Genomic DNA, 16,520 nt, shown 5'->3' on the forward strand with positions numbered 1-16,520 from the left:
TCTTCCGGGTCTGTATTTAAATTTTTTTATTACAAGACTAAGAACCCAAGAAGGGAAACTTAGTTTCCTTGGTAACTAGGAACTCCCATTCCATGGCCACAAAGTCTTCTTTTTCTTTTTCTTTTTCTTTTTCTTTTTCTTTTTCTTGTTTTTGCTTTTCGTTGTTGTTGTTTTTTGGTTTTTGTTTTGTTTTGGTTTTGTTTTTGAGACAAGGTTTCTCTGTGTAGCCCTGGCTGTCTTGGAACTCACTCTGTAGACCAGGCTGGCCTTGAACTCAGAAATCCGCCTGCCTCTGCCTCCCAAGTGCTGGGACTCAGGGCGAGCGCCACCACTGCCTGGCAGCCACAAGTCTTCTAACCTGAGCTTGTCTGAGCAAGCTGTGTAAAGCAGCAGCCTGCCATAGGTAGGTTCTTCCTGGGCACTGCTTTCTCGTGCCCTTACCAGGCTCCTGTAAACATCCTTCCAGGACTCCCGGCCCCCCACAACTCTCATAACCTCTGCTTGGGGTGGATGCTCGGCCCTGCTGCTCCGGAACTGCCCGCCTGTGAGCAGGCCCCTGTTTCTTGCTGGGGACCAAGGTCTTGCCTGCTCTTCCTTCGACCTCCCTCCATACCATAACACTTTCCATGTCCTGCCAGTTCTGACCCTACAGTGTGCTACAAGTCTGCTCGATGTCTGTCCCCACTGTCCCACTCAGATCTAGCCTGGATCACCATAAATGCTCTCCTACTTGGGTTCTGAGACATCTTTTCTTTCCCTCTTCATCCACTGTCTGCTCAAAAGTCAAGAGTAAAAACAAAAACAGAATTGAACGCTGTGGTGCCTGCCTATAATCCCAGCATTTGGGAGGCAGGGGCGGTAGCATGCATTTGAGGCCAGCGGGGGCTGCCGGGTGAGCGGGGCTGCCGGGTGAGCGTTCGAAGCCCTGTGGGACTCAGCCAGAGTCAGCTTTCCTCCCCTCCAAACGTCCCTTGCAGCCTCAGGTCTGCTCTCCCTCTTTGGTGATCTTAGTCTGTGGTAAGTATCTGCAAAGTGGGGGAGCTGGAAGCTTTACCTCCAAGGGAAGAGGGACCTGTGAGCAAGCACTGTGCACCGTGGAATGGATTCCTGAGGTCTTCGTTCTAAAATCTGATTGGCTGTCCACCTCCTGCCATGGGATCATGATCACGTACCACAAAGAACTTTCCAGACTCCAGAAAACAAAACAACAAACAAATAAACAAACAAACAAACAAACCAAAAAATAGTTTTAGTTAGTTAGTTAGTTAGCATTAATTGGTTCAGGGGATATACTCCTTCATGGTGGAAACTGTTGGAATAAGGCGAGGGCTTGGTGCTTGGCAATAGGACAGCTCCTGTCCGTGGCAGCAGGAGGCTGCCTGCTCCTATCTTGGTAGACCAGAAAGCCAAGAAGAGCCTGATGACATTCCTGTTCTTTATAAATGACCCAATCTGATATCCACTAGAGCTGCACAGAGGGACTGAGACGATCCGTGAGTTCTGTTTTGCCTCTGGCTCCAGACCCTGTGCTTTGCTGGTATCTCAACCCAACACATACCCTGAGATCACTGGTTAAAGCCCTCAGTGATCCACTGAGGTATGCTTCCTCTAGGAGATCTCATCGCCATCCGAGAACAGAACCCTCCATGTCTTGAGCTTAGAACCCGACTGTACTCAAAGTGCCTAAGAACTCAAGTGTCTCTGCAGCCTTGGGGAATGGTGCAGTAGGGTGTTGGGACAATGGCAGTAAGGACAGTGACAACCACGAGGTAACATTTCTTCAGCTCAAACCACTACTAGTCAGTTACTATCCCATGTGTTTTTTACAGATTAGTTTTCCACCCATAAAGCTGCATGTTTTTAGACAGGGTCTCATGGAGACCAAGGTGGCTTCAAATATGGAACAAATGCTCCTGCCCCAGCCTTCTGAGTCCAGGGCACAATAGACGTGCACCACCATGCCAAGTCGCTGCTGTTTTTCTTTTCTTTTTCCAGCTGAACTATAGCGTGCCTAGAGCAAAAGACAAATTATAAGTGTAGAATGGAAGGAACCTTCAGAACATTAGCACACACGTGAGTATGTGTACAAGATGGAGAGGAAAGCAGTGCTGTGCCCGGCTGACTCACCCTATGACACACTCTTCCCCTGGCATCGGGTCCCAGAGATTCAACCTGCCTGTGTCTTTGGGGTTGAAATAAATGAAATTTTGCCTTGGGCAAAGTTGATTCAGCCTCTCCCTCACATCTGCATGCCTGAGCACCTGCTTTCTGGGCTCTATAAAACAAGGTCTGTGGTTAGCTGTGGCCTACTCCTCAGGGATCAGGTAGCATGCCTTCAGCATGATACGGAGACTTGCTCTATTGTGGATACCTCCTGTCCTAGTTAGCTTTAACTGTCAACTTGACACAGCCTAGAGTTATCTGAGATGGAAGCCTCAAGTAAGAGAGTGAGCATTTTTTTTTTTAAAGAATTGTGGGGGAGTAGGGGAAAGTATCTTAATTGCCAATTGAAAAAGGAAGACCCTGTGGTGATACCATCCCTAGGCAGTTGGACCTGGGCAGTATAAGAAAGCTAAACACGAGTCTGGGAGTAAGCCAGTAGGCAGTGTACCTCCGTGGCTTCTGATGTTCCTGTCTTGACCTCCCTCAATGATCGTCTGTGACCTAGAATTATTAAGTCAAATAAATCCTCTCTTCTCCTAAGTTGCTTTTGGCCAAGGTATTTGTCATAGCAACAGAAAGGAAACTGCACCGTGTCCCAGGCTGTGAAGGGCATACACACGTTCTTGTCTGCCTGCCCACATCTTTTGAACTCGCATGTGCTCATTTGGCTTCCCCGAGTCACGGAATTGCCACACATAGCCTCTGATGGGCTCCATCAGCTGAGTCTGAACATTCCCCCGAGAGCTGAATCCTGACTCCTGCAGGCATGTGACAGCCATCCTGGTTCTTCCACACTGGGCAGACTCCACACCACAAGTGCTCAGGACCACACCCCCTGTACTTCCTGACCACCAGGCATGGTTCTTCACCAGTCAAAAGTGCCCACTGGGATGCTGTCTCTTGTCTGTGGCCCTCACATCCGGTGTTGGTAAGGTCAGCATTGAATCTCAGAGTTCTAAAACACCCAGAGTTAGCTAGAGAGACCCTATCTCAAAAGCAAATAACAACCAAAAAAAAAAAAAAAAAAAAAAAAAAAAAAAAAAAAAAAACCAAAACCCTCCCAAAACAAAAATGAATATTGTTCAGTGCCGTTCCTGGCTTGGGTCTTCTATCTGTGGTGAGGATTCAAGCTACTCCCATTTTACAGGTAAGGAAACAAGTTCAGAGGGATGTTCCCTAAGTCACACATCTGGAAGCAGCAGGGACACTCAAACACATCAATATTTTGTTTTATTTATGATTTTTAAAATGCTGTCTCGCCAGGTGGTGGTGGCTCACGCCTTTAATCCTAGCACTTGGGAGGCAGAGGCAGGCAGATTTCTGAGTTCGAGGCCAGCCTGGTCTACAGAGTGAGTTCCAGGACACCCAGGGCCACACAGAGAAACCCTGTCTCAAAAGAAAAAAAAATGATGTCTCTACATTATTACTATTAGTATTTCTTGTCAGTCCCATAACATCCATCACGTATTTTAAAGATTGTTGGGCTATGTTGTAGGACCCAGGGCAAGGCAGGTCCAAGGGGTCAAAAACCAGACAGAGCTAGGACAAGTGGGGACACTCTGCAGAAAGTATCTCCAAAGACCCGATCACAAGCATGGAATCCAGAAAAGCTGGTTTCAAAGCTGGCTGTTGAAACAGTACGCTCTAGTGTGGAAATCATTGCTCTAACAGGAACAGGTGGCACCACAGGCCCACCGTTGCTGTCTCTGGCCTGAAGCTATCTCTGGCCAGGAAGGGTAGCTCAGATGGCCTGCAGCTAGAGACTGGTGAAAGGGTGTCACATGCTAGTGCTAAGACTGGAGAATGTTTTCACTGAAGGCTGCCCCAGCTGGAGGCTGGTCTCGGTGTGGGAAATAACTGGCACTGTAGCAATCTCATGGCTCCACTTTGCAGGACTACTGTGGGAAGACACTTATCTCTCTTACCAATGAAAGCACACGAGCAACCATGGGCTTTTTTCTCTGTCTTTTCCGACTCAGCAAGAAACTGAGATGCGGCTCATTGCAGAGACTTGTTAAAAGCCAGTCTACTACCCATGACCTCTTTACCCCCCAAATCAGTAACTCCACTGTGATGAGGGTCTTAGCTCATGACAGTTGGTAAGTCAGATGGTGTGAAAAACGCTACACATTCCATAGAAACTGTCTTTTGGTAGTGGAGCTTGCCAGCTCTAGCAATATGAAGATCAGCCATCTCAAGAGGCAGTGACCACAATCACAGCTGCATCCACCAGAATGTGTTGTTACAATAAGCTGACCTGTGGCATAGGCCTGGCAGTTGTGTCTTTGACCGAGGGCATTTCCAAATAGTGAGGGCTTCATTGGGATGAAAGCCTGCTCTAAGTTGGGGAGCATCTGGACCTTGAGCATTTTCCTCCATCAGAGGGATTTGGGGGACTCATGTTTCACAACTGTACCTGGAACTCCTTTACAGTATTTTATCTGTACTTTTCTCTCAGGAGCTTGCAAAAGTTGTTCTCCATCACACAGAAGACAACCTCCAGCCTGCTCCTCTGGAAGACAGGCTCCTCATTCATCCTAAGCCCTCCCAGGATGCCAGTCTGATGGCACAGCTGGGGAAAGTACAAGCTTTGTTCTTCATCTTAGCTATCCAAGAAAGTGTTTGTGTGTGGGGGGACTTACATGGCCCCACCTTTATTGGGCCTACAGGCCAGAGCAGCTGACTTCCTGCAACTCCAGAGCTCTTTCCCATCTGTCCCCATCTCTGATACCACCAGTCAGTCATTCCTATTTTCAAACCGTCATCTTCAAGGAAGCTTCACTTCAATGCTCCCTACCATCTCCCTTAGTTTACCCTGCGGTTTCTCTGGACATGGCCTGGAGTCTCTATCTGCCTTCCTGAGGGGGACTCCTGGTTGCTGCTTTTCTCATTGCCAGGATGAGTATCAGATCCTGAAAGCCCTCTCCTTCCCAATGCCACAAATTTCCCAGCAACAGCAGCAGACATGGTCTGTGGAACTCTTTGTGGGTCACACGGTTGGGATGCCATGATGAGGCATCTTCTGACAAAGACAGCTAATCTTTGGAAGGTTCTACCAATGTACTCCTCATTGCCAACCTAGTCAGGACCTGGCCCACTACAAGCTGGCACTGTCGATCAAAGGGCTGGCTTTACTAACCCAGCTGGAAGACCGATTTTCTTAGTCACTTCCCCATTGACACAGAAGTTGGGTGACTTTGAGAATGGAAAAACATTCCTTGGCTCCAGAAAACTTGACAGTCACAAAAGCTACCTTGAGCCAATGGCTTCCAAGTTCTCATCTTGCCACTTTGAAAAATGAAATGCATGGCCACAGAGGGTTTTTGTAAAGTTTTATTATAGTTACTGAGAGTTTAAGAGCCTAAGCTGTAGAGCAGGAGCAGGTCCTAGAAAAGAGAAGCCATGAATAGCTTAGGTTAAGGTCAGGGCTTGTTAAAGGATTCATGGTAAAGCCTGGGATGCAGTACAGAAGGAGAAGGAGCTGATGACCACCCATGGGTGAGCAGTGTCTCTCCATTTCTGGTCACACCCTCATATAGAGCTTCCAGACAGGACTAGAAGGGGGTCTGGTTCCTTCTGGAGTTGTGGCTCTGGGGTCCTTTCCTGTCTAAGCAGTGTGTTTCCTGTTCTCACTGCCATCAGAAGCTCCCCGTTGATGTCAGGTTGCTCCAGTGTGCAGGTATTCCTCGGCCCTTGCCCAGGCTGTTCTTCATTCTCACCCCTTGGCCACTCACTCCAACTCCATACATGACAGAGGTGGACCCACACTCTCCTGTCCACTCACTTACCAGTGGGAGTTTATCCCCAAGCAAATGAACATGCCCACATTCCATCTTTTCTTCCTCAGTGCTATTTTTGCTGTCCTCCACCTGCAGCAATGGGCCTTCCTACTCTGTCACAGTCCTACAGTCCTAGAATGCAGAGGTACCATACGACTGTAAGGATGAACTTCTCCTTGGTACGTGTGCTCACATGTATGTGTAGGGTGGACTCTGCACCTCTGGAGGACAGTAAGACTGTACTGAGCTGAGGTCAACTTAAGCTATGTCCTTAGCTTTGAAAGTGAAAATAAAGGATGTTTGTTTATTCTTTAAAACTGCAAACACTTGCCAGGCGGTGGTGGCACATGCCTTTAATCCCAGCACTTGGGAGGCAGAGGCAGGTGGATTTCTGAGTTTGAGGCTAGCCTGGTCTACAGAGTGAGTTCCAGGACAGCTAGGGCTACACAGAGAAACCCTGTCTCGAAAAAACAAAACAAAACAAAAACAACTGCAAACACTTGCAGCCAAGAGGGCAAGTGGCTGGGAATAGGCTGTCCTCTGCTAAACTGTTGTTTTCTTTTTTTGTTTTTGTTTGTTTTTTTTGGGGGCGGGCAGGGTTTCTCTGTATAGCTCTGGCTGTCCTGGAACTCACTCTGTAGACCAGGCTGGCCTCGAACTCAGAAATCCACCTGCCTCTGCCTCCCAAGTACTGGGATTAAAGGTGTTTGCCACCACTGCCAGCTTTCTTTCTTTCTTTCTTTCTTTTTTCTTTCTTTTTTGAACTGTTGTTTTCTTAACATGTAAAGTGCATGGAGCTGGAGAGACAGCTCAGCAGCTCAGATCAGCCCCACTCAACTCCAGCTCCAAAAGATCCAAGGCCTTCATCTGGTCTCTGAGGGCACCTCTCCACCCCCATGTAAAAATACCGAACTATAGTCAGATGTTAGTGTTGCATGCCTTTAATCCCAGGGGTAGGCAGATCTCTGAGTTCGAGGCCAGCATGGTCTATAGAACAAGTTCTAAGACAGCCAGAACTACAGAGATATCGTCTTGAAAACAAAACAAAACTGAATAGCAAAACAAAACAAAATATACCCCTCAAAACCCGAACTACATGAATAAAGTTCTTATTTGAAAAGGAAAAGCTGAAATGAGAAAGAGCTCTGGAAAGGGTTAATCACTTGCATCGAAGTATTTCAACAGCCACTTCTGCCAGAACATACAGGTGAAAAACACCCCACAATTTCCCAAAAGGTCAAGGCTTACTGTGACCTTGAGGTTTGGGCCTAGCCTGGCAGCTCCCACAGAGAGCTGGCTTACTCTGAGTGGTCAGCATACTCAGTAGTGGGCATCCAGGATGTATACAGACAGCAGGTGGGTCTGAGTACTCCCTCTTGGTTATTGTAAATGTGGGTGGGGACCCGCTCTCGAGCTTCATTTCCAGGCACCCATTGCTGACATGGCCATGCTGAGGAAAGCCTTCTACAGGCCAGACCAGGGATCATGTCTGGGACCTGGTCAGAGACATTGCCCCTAGTTTCTTTTCTGAAGCTGAGGTCACAGAAAGTATTGCTAAACTGGCTCTGCAGTGGTGAGGGAGGGAGGGAGGGAAAGAGGGAGGGAGGGAAGGAGGGAGGGCTGGCTGGCTCTGCATCTGGCAGAGGATGAATCAGGGCTAGGAGACACGCTACCCTAAGTATAGCATGTATGGGGGCCATGGTCGGCCTTGAGAAAGGTAATGTGTCCAGCACCGCGTGTGGTAGGCATGACACTGGAGAGTCAAGAGTGGGAAGTGTCCTTTAAATCGTCCACACTACAGTCAGAGTCCGGCCTCCATAGTGCCAGGTTGCCAGTCAGTGTCCATGTTCTGACCACTTGAGCACTGTAGCTGGACTTTGCTACATTGTACGTTCTTCTTTTCCCACCCTTCATGCCCCCAGTTTCACCCCTATCACTAGATAGGAGAGAACAGATAGAGAAAAGAGAGAGAGAGATCTCTGAATCTTTTTGCTTGTAGTTGGCCTTTGCTACTTTTATGGGTCCTTCTTTCTCCTACCCTTTATCCCCCCATTTCCACCCCCTATCATTAGACAGGAGAGAAAGGATAGAGGGGGAGAGAAAGAAATAGAGATCTCGGAATCTAATTTCTTTCTGTTTCTTCTTTGAACACAAACTATTCTTTTTTTTTTTTTCCCCCGAGACAGGGTTTCTCTGTATATCCTTGGCTGTCCTGGAACTCACTCTGTAGACCAGGCTGGCCTCGAACTCAGAAATCCGCCTGCCTCTGCCTCCCGAGTGCTGGGATTAAAGGCGTGCGCCACCACCGCCCGGCTGAACACAAACTACTAACAAACTGCAACCAACCACACCCCCGACCCCCAACAACCAACAACCACTGGTCCCACCTATCAGGGCCCTAGAATTTATATACTCTCTAAAAAGTTCCTAGCTGCTGTGAAGTATACCCATAACCCCACACCTGGGATTAAACCAAAAACACTCTTATATTTCTTTCTTTTTAAAAAAAAAAATCAAAGTTCCAGAATTGTCACTACAGAGCACTGTCAGGGAAACTCAAAGACAGTGGAGCAAAGACAGCCTCTCTTAGTTTAGAACCAAGAGGAGTTACACAGAAGACAGGCAGTGGGGAGCGAGGAAACCCAGGGAAACCTCGGTGTAACTACCCAGGTCCAGGATCCCAAAGCAAACACAACCCCAGCCTCTGGTTACATAACTGATGTCTCAAGAGCAAAAGGAACACTCCTCTCCAAAAGGACCAGGACTTCCTCTGTTTCACAGAAAAGTGCACAGGGCATAGTAGTACACACTTATAATCTCAGCATTTGGAGGTGATGTAGGAGGACTGAGAATTTAGGTTACAAAGTAAGATCTTGTCTCAAAACACAAAGTGTAGTGGGGAGAGAAGGAGAGGGAGAGAGGGGAAGAGGGATGGTAGGAAGGAGGGAGAGAGAGAGAGAGAGATATCTCAGACTATGGCTTTCTTAATAGCAGATAAACTTGATGCAAGTCACTAGCAAATTAATTAATCCCTCTGGCTTGACAAGAGGAATTGAGTTTTCCAAGCCCAAACCAACAGACTATCAGGGGACATTGTGCCAGCCATTGTGTGATGCTTGCTTTTGCAGTCTACAGTACCAGGCCACAGTTTTGGGGAACCAAGTAGTTTCTAGCAGGCAAACACCTGAGATCCAAACTACCTGGGAAGCCATGCTACCAACTCAATGGGGCCTTTGACCAACAGCAAGCATACCTTAGAGCAGCACTGTGGCCCTTCTGACCCTCAGCCTGACAGCACTCTCCATCTCAGGCAAGTAACTGGAGGGACACAGGATCCTCCAGCCCTTGTCTGGCTATCTTAGAGAACTAAGCCTCTTTTTATTAGTTTATGAGAATTGCTCAATCCCTTGAAGTCTCGATTTCCCTGTCTGTCGTCTATAAAACAGAGGTTGTAAAATTGGGAGAGACCATCTTCAATAGTAAGAAGAAAAAAACAGGCTTTGGAGCCGGGCAGGCACATTTCCAACCTTAGCCCTGGGTAACCCAAGTGTGCTTTACCTGGCAGTAAAACGTCCGTAGGTGGGGCCAGAAAGGTGGCTCCAGTTCAGAGCACTGCTGCTCTTGCAGAAGCCCTGAGTCTGATTCCCAGCACCAACAATTTTAGGGGGCTTCTCAACCTCCTGTTAATTTGAGGTCCAAGGAATTCCATACCTTTCTCTGGCCTCGGAGGACACACATACTCTCCTCTATCCTCAGAGTATACCATCAGACAGACAGACACCCCAGAAATAAAATAAATCTTGGCTGGGCAGTGATGGCACACGCCTTTGATCCCAGCACTTGGGAGGCAGAGGCAGGTGGATTTCTGAGTTTGAGGCCAGCCTGGTCTACAGAGTGAGTTCCAGGACAGCCAGGGCTACACAGAGAAACCCTGTCTTGAAAAACCAAAAATAAAATAAAATAAAATAAATCTTAAAAAATGTCTCTAGTAAGGACTATTAAAAGACTTCTCATGTCACTCTATAAGCAGATGCTTGATTCCAGCCATTGTAAAAGGGACATGAATATACTCAAATGATAATAAAATAACATAAAATAGAAATACAATGCTTCTGGAGAATGCCTTAGGGATTAGTCTCAGGTCTGTCCTCTAGCCAAGTGCCCACCGTCACTGCAGCTCTGACAGAGGCCTGAAGGGGTGAGGACAAGATGCTGCATTAGCAACAACAGAGTGCAGGAAGCCTGTTGGGAACTGAGATACCCAGGGTAAGACACACAGTCCTCCTAGGACATCAGCATCTCAAGCCATGGAAATGCACTATCAGGAGGGAGAGGTGCCTGGCTGGGCGGTTCCCTGTGGAGGTGCATCAGCCTCAACACCAGCTGTAGAATGCCAACCAAGGGAGCCCAGTGTGCTCACTACAGGACTCAGACTGGACAGCACACAGTACTACAGCTAGCATGCTGCAGGCTCAGCCCACATAGCACCCAGTTCAGGCTCCCAGTTCTAGAATCTGAGACTAGTTAGTGGGTTTCTGATCAAGTGTGTGTATGTGGGGAGTTCTTCATTCACAACACAGCACCAAACCTTCTGCTTCCAAGAGAACAGTGTATTTTAAACTTGGGAAGAGTTATAACATTGGTCTCTCCTCTGGGAGAGGGTTCTGAGCGCTTCTCTCTCTCTCTCTCTCTCTCTCTCTCTGTCCCTCTGTCCCCACCTCTGTGTGTGTGTGTGTGTGGTGGTGGTGGCATGCACCCAGAGTGTGTCTTAAACCATCCAGCACACAGATGCCTCTTGACAACAAGACTAGGAATATGTTAGTAAGGAAACTGTGCTCTGCAGCAGCTGTAGACCACAATGCTTGGCCATACTAAGGGCATGGAGGCCTAGCAGAGGCAGCACACAGCCTGCCCTCACCTGCCACTGACCATGCCTGACAGCTGAAAGGCCGGCCTTTTCTCCCTGGTCTCCTCCCCAGTTAAGTGACACAGGATCTCAGAAGCCCTTGGTGCTAGAGAGGAAGTCAGATGTGATCAGTCTCAGTGGTGGGGCCCTGGGAAGCAGGTGGCTTGTTCACAGTCCCTGGCCCTGTGGGCAGCTGTATGGGGGAGGCAAAGGAGCAATGGCTTAGTGCCCTGATGTCTACCACAGCCAAATGTGTCAGAGAGCAGCAGGATGGCCAGGCAGTGTGCACCCAACTCCCTTCCCACTCTGTGAAAGGCTCAGGGCCCCAAGGTGCGACTCTAAAGGCTCAACAGGGTTCTGTTTCTGGACTTGACTGCTTTGCTCATCCTAAGAACTCCAGTTCAGCCCAGTTTTCCACCTTCACACAAACTGGGACAGGTTGGGAACTTTGATGTTGAGATCGCCAATGTTGATGTTCCTGGGGATCTCAGGAAGGTTGATGTTCTTCACGGCAGAGACGGCCCTTGCAGGGGCTGCTGAAAGGCCGCCCTGGGGAAGGGGGAGGAGAGTGTTAGTCCATTTCCAGTGTAATCTGCTAGGTCTAAAGCATTCCAGACGGCACATACAAAAGTCTTCACTCCTCAAGGCTGGCCCACACAGCCCTACTTAGCTTATGTGCAGACCTGCAGCCTTTGTTGCCGTCCCACTACAAGGTCTGCAAAGGTGGGTGGTGTCTTATGCAGTTCTACAGTTACGGCAACTAACACCGCTCATGGCCCATGGTAGTTGCTCAATAAATACTTGCTAGGGAACTCTGAGATGATTTATCCAAGTCCTAAGATTTGAGAATACTAGATTTACAAAGCAAAACAAAATGAAACCCTTTCCTTAAGAGTCTACCTTACAGAAAAGTGCAAAGCCAGAGGACAAAAGAATGTCAGTTTTAGGACAATGGCTTAACAACTAGTGTGAGCTGGAAAAGGATGGGCTTCAGATGTCATGTGGCTACAGGCTGGGAAGCAGTAACCCACATGGAAAATCTGCAGCAGACACATGGCCTGTACCCTGCCCTCCAGGCTCAGCAGAGGAGTGGAGGGGGGTGACACAGGCCTGAGAATCGCTGTTCCTAACCCACAACTCTCAGGACTTCCCTCTAGCTCTACCCTCCCCTTGCACGTCTGCCTCTGCTGGTTCCAGACCCCTTGCCTGACTCACTCACTGTGACTGAAGCTTCCCAGCCTGCACTTCTCAGAAAACTCTGGCAGTCAGAGTTGTGGCTAGAAAAGCTTCTCTAAATGAGACTGGCAGTCCTCAAAGGAAGGACTCCTGGTTTTGTAAGACAGGTTCCATTCACAAAGCAAAGAAACCCTTGGAAACTCTCAGAGATGTCACCATCCCACTATTTCTGCAGCAGTGAGGGGTACCCCTCTAACTGCTGCTCACTGTAGGGCTGGGGCAAGCTAAGATCACAGTGGGACTGGCCTGGCTTTACCATGAGCTCCTCCATCAAGCTCAGTGCCACATGAGGATGAGTAGGTATGGTGTTTTCTTTTCCTTTCTTCTCTTTTTGGTTTTTGGAGATGGGGTTTCTCTGTGTATCCCTGGCTATCCTGGAACTCACTCGGCAGATCAGGCTAGTCTCAAACTCACAGAGATCTGCCTTCCTCAGCCTCCCGAGTGCTGGGATTAAAGGCATGTGCCACCACTGCTTGGCAAGGAACTCCTTTTTTGTTTGCTTTTTGAGACAGGGCTTCTCTATGTAGTTCTGACTGTACTAAACTCACTATGTAGACCAGGCTGGCCTCAAACTCAAGGATCACCTGCTTCAGTCTCCTCAGTGGTAGGACTTAAAGTTTGTGCTACCACCACCTGCCCAGGTATGTATTTCCAAAATTACTGTAATTTTGAAGAAGCCTTGCTGGAAGTAAAGAATCTTGAATTTCTAGAAGCTAAAAGTTAACCATGAGCTATGGCTGCTCAGAGAACAAATGCACATATGCCCTGCAAATATGAGCCATAATCACATTCCAGAGGCTGTTTGTCCTTCCTGCCATCTGCCTTTCCTTTAACCTGGAGATCTCAAGTCACCCTACCCATTTAATGTTTATACTAACACTACTACTGTTAGTGTAGACAAACCGAGGAAGACAGGAGGGAACCACCTCCTAAGAACTCAGAGAAACAAAGCCTACACAGCAAGCACAAACCCACAGGGCCCACCCGAGCCCACCCAGCATACACAGCCCACCCAAACTACATATGCTCTACACAAGCACACATTCTTCCATCTACCCAGTCAGGACCACACAAGTGCAGCTGCTTCCTTACCTCTGACTTCTCCAGCCGGTTTTGAGCTTCAATTTGAGCCACAATTTCATTCATGTTTGTCTCCAACACCATCCCACCCATCACCACCTCCTGGAGGATGTAGTGTACCTAGAAGAGAGGCATCCAGACTCAGAGCACAGTACGATGGTTTCTGCTGGGGGCAGCAGCAGAGAGGTCAGACAAGCCACATCCTGATTCACAGCACAGCCCCTCACTGGAGACCACAGGCTTCCTAGTCTTCTAATCAGCAACGGCAGAGGGTTTGGTACTCTCAAGACAATGAGGTGGTGGCTGAGGCTTCCAACTCAGACAGGTCAGGTTTAAATTCTAGCCACTGTTTGTTAGCTAGGTGGTCTTTGGCACTTCAGCTTCCTTCCAAAACCCCAAGAATGAATGGCCCTGTGAGATACCTAGATGGAGAACTAGAGCCTGCTACATGCTGGGCCCCACCTACGTGGAGATGCTTTTCTGTCATCCATTAGATTGTCTTCACACTGGCTGGCATTAAGTAGACCCAAGCAGCTGAAATGGTCTAAACACTCTCCTTAGCAAGCAGCTCACACAGTTTCCAGCTAACCAGCAGTTCTCTAAGCAAAACTAAATCTTGATGCACTGCCAGGATGGAGCAGAGGCAAGTCAACCACTACACAGAGTGACAGAAAGGCTGCCATGGAGAGTCCTGGGTGCCATCATAACTGGTTCACAGTCATGGGAATTCAACAAAGGGAGCTGTGCATGGTAGGCAAGCACTCAACCACCTAGCCAGTGTCCCGCAGCTTAGCAGTGTTCTTGTTAAATGGTCAGGATGACCCTCTGCTCACAATCCTCCTGTCTTGTTTCTCAACTAGATGTTGCCAACTTGAGCAGGTCCAACCTGGCACTTTATATTTCAAATAAATCGTAGCAATGAGACTTGTAATGACTTCTGTTAAACCAGAAAGGTAGAGAGTACTACCTTCTGCCATCACATTAAGTGCAAAACTATTGGGCCAGCGCACAGGAGGCCAGAAAGGCCCTGGGAAAGCAATTCAGCTGAAGGATTGGTGGCTTTGCAAAGCTCTTGGGCCTGGCTAGACCAGCAGCTTCATGTAAGAGGGAGACTAAAGACAAGACTGAGAGGGTAGCTTGGGTTTAAAGCAGGTATCCTAACCTTGAGATGGTGTGTGTGTGTGTGTGTGTGTGTGTGTGTGTGTGTGTGTGTGTGGCCGCACACGCATGCATGTATCCCAAGTTTAGACTACTGACCTCCAGTCTCAAGTCAAGTGTCTGCTTGTTCTTTGGAACCAAGAAAGTTGAGGGAAAGATGTGCGTGCCTACTCTCGTGCATTTGACTGTGTCCTCGGATTCTTCACACAGTCAGCTAAAGAAAGCACTAACACACAGAACTGGGATTTGTCCTTCGACCTCGGGGAAGGAGTCCATAATGAAGTAACCCCTCCATGTAGCCATTTATTAAGTCTTACTAACTACTTCTCTGCTCTCTCCCTCTCATTTCTAAATTCTACACAATATACACTATTCATATTATACATTAATTTATATATGTATATAAATAAAAATAGTAAAAGTTTTATATTCAGGTAACTTAGAAAATGTTATGCAAGACTGGCTTTCATATTATTCCTTGGAGGAACTCCATTGCTTACACTTCCCTATCAAAGTGTCCTTGGATGTATTAACTGTATGGGAGTTCCTCAGAAAGCAAAAACAGAATTACTATATGACTCAACAATTCAATTTCTGGGCACACACTGAAACGACTGAAAGCAGAGACTCAAAGACATATTTTTACACCCATGTTCATATCAGCGATAGTCACAATGGGCAGTAAATAGAAGCAACCCAAGTGTCCACTCTCTGATGAATAGATTAATAAAATATGATATGTCCATAAAAATAGTCTACTATTCTGTCTTTAAAAGGGAGGAAGTTAAAAAAAAAAAAAGGAGGAAGGTTTTTTTTTCTTTTTTTTAAGATTTATTTATTCATTTATTTATTTATTTATTTATTGGTTTTTCGAGACAGGATTTCTCTGTGTAGCCCTGGCTGTCCTGGAACTCACTCTGTAGAACAGGCTGGCCTGGAACTCAGAAATCCGCCTGCCTTTGCCTCCCAAGTGCTGGGACTAAAGGCGTGCGCCACTACCACCTGGCCAAGATTTACTTATTTATCTTATGTATATGAATACACTGTAGCTGTCTTCAAACACACCAAAAGAGGGCATCAGATGGTTGTGAGCCATCATGTGGTTGCTGGGATTTGAACTCAGAACCTCTGGAAAAGCAGTCAGTGCTCTCAACCACTGAGCCATCTCCCTAGCCCCAGGGAGGAAGTTTTACACATGCACACACTCATACAATACAGATAAACCCTGAGGACACTGTTGTAAGTAAACTACATTAGACACAAAAAGATACATTACAACATGGGTGTGGTGGTGCAAAACTTTAATCCCAGCAGTCAGGATGCACTGGCAGGTGGATGGATCTCAGCGTTCAAGGAGAGACTGGTCTACAGAGTAAGTTACAGGACAGCCTGATCTATAGAGAAACCCTGCCTCAAATAACAAACAAGCAAAAATAAACTAAACCAAAATAAAACAAACAAAAAAGACATACTATAGGAATTTATTCTATGAGGTACCTAAAGTTGTCAAATATAGAAACAGAGAGAATGGGGGGTTGTGGGGAGGGCAGGTATGTTGCAGCATGTGCAGAGGTGGATGAAGACCTCTGCAGATGTACAGTGGTAACAGCTGCACACTAATGTAATGAACTCAATGCTACTGTTCTGCAAAGTTACCAATGGTAGGGCTGGCCAACCCTAAACCCTAAACATAGACAGAGCCTATCTGTACTCAAGCACTGTTAGCGCTCCACTGTTTTTTGCTTAACCCACTTCTTCTTCATTGGTGCAAAGCAATGCTTTCACCGAGTATGAACCATGTGCCAAGTGCTTCACAGGGCTGTTTTAATTTCAAAACACTATCTGAGTTTATCACTGTGATGGTTAGTTTTGAATGTCAACTTGACCCAACTTAGAATCACCTGGGAAGAGAGGCTGAATTGAGAGACTGTCTTTACTGAGTTAGTATATGGCAGTGGTTCTCCAACTTCCTAATGCAGAGACCCTTAACTCAGTTCCTCTTGTGGCAACCCCAACCATAGCATTACTTTTGTTGCTACTTCCTAACTGTAATTTTGCTACTGCTATGAAATATACTATAAATATTTGATATGTAGGACATCTGACACACAACACTGTGAAAGGATTGTCCAACCCCTGAAGGGGTCGAGAAGCACTGGTCTATGGGTATGACTGCTTTGATTATTCATTGATATAGC

At 47.2% G+C, this 16,520-nt stretch overlaps 1 protein-coding gene across 1 annotated transcript in view; it reads right to left on the minus strand.

Annotated features, from left to right (window-relative positions):
* Positions 1-10,959: 10,959 nt before the first annotated feature.
* Ap3s2 (adaptor related protein complex 3 subunit sigma 2) overlaps positions 10,960-16,520 on the minus strand; it is a 35,321-nt gene continuing 29,760 nt past the window's right edge. The window contains exons 5-6 of the mRNA XM_031387089.1: positions 13,177-13,284; positions 10,960-11,397 (exon numbers count right to left, since the gene is read on the minus strand). Coding sequence (XP_031242949.1) covers positions 11,269-11,397; positions 13,177-13,284 — 237 coding nt within the window. The 3' untranslated portion in view covers positions 10,960-11,268. The remainder of the gene's footprint in view (positions 11,398-13,176; positions 13,285-16,520) is intronic.

Source organism: Mastomys coucha, unplaced genomic scaffold, assembly GCF_008632895.1.
Source record: "Mastomys coucha isolate ucsf_1 unplaced genomic scaffold, UCSF_Mcou_1 pScaffold21, whole genome shotgun sequence".
NCBI lineage: Eukaryota > Metazoa > Chordata > Mammalia > Rodentia > Muridae > Mastomys > Mastomys coucha.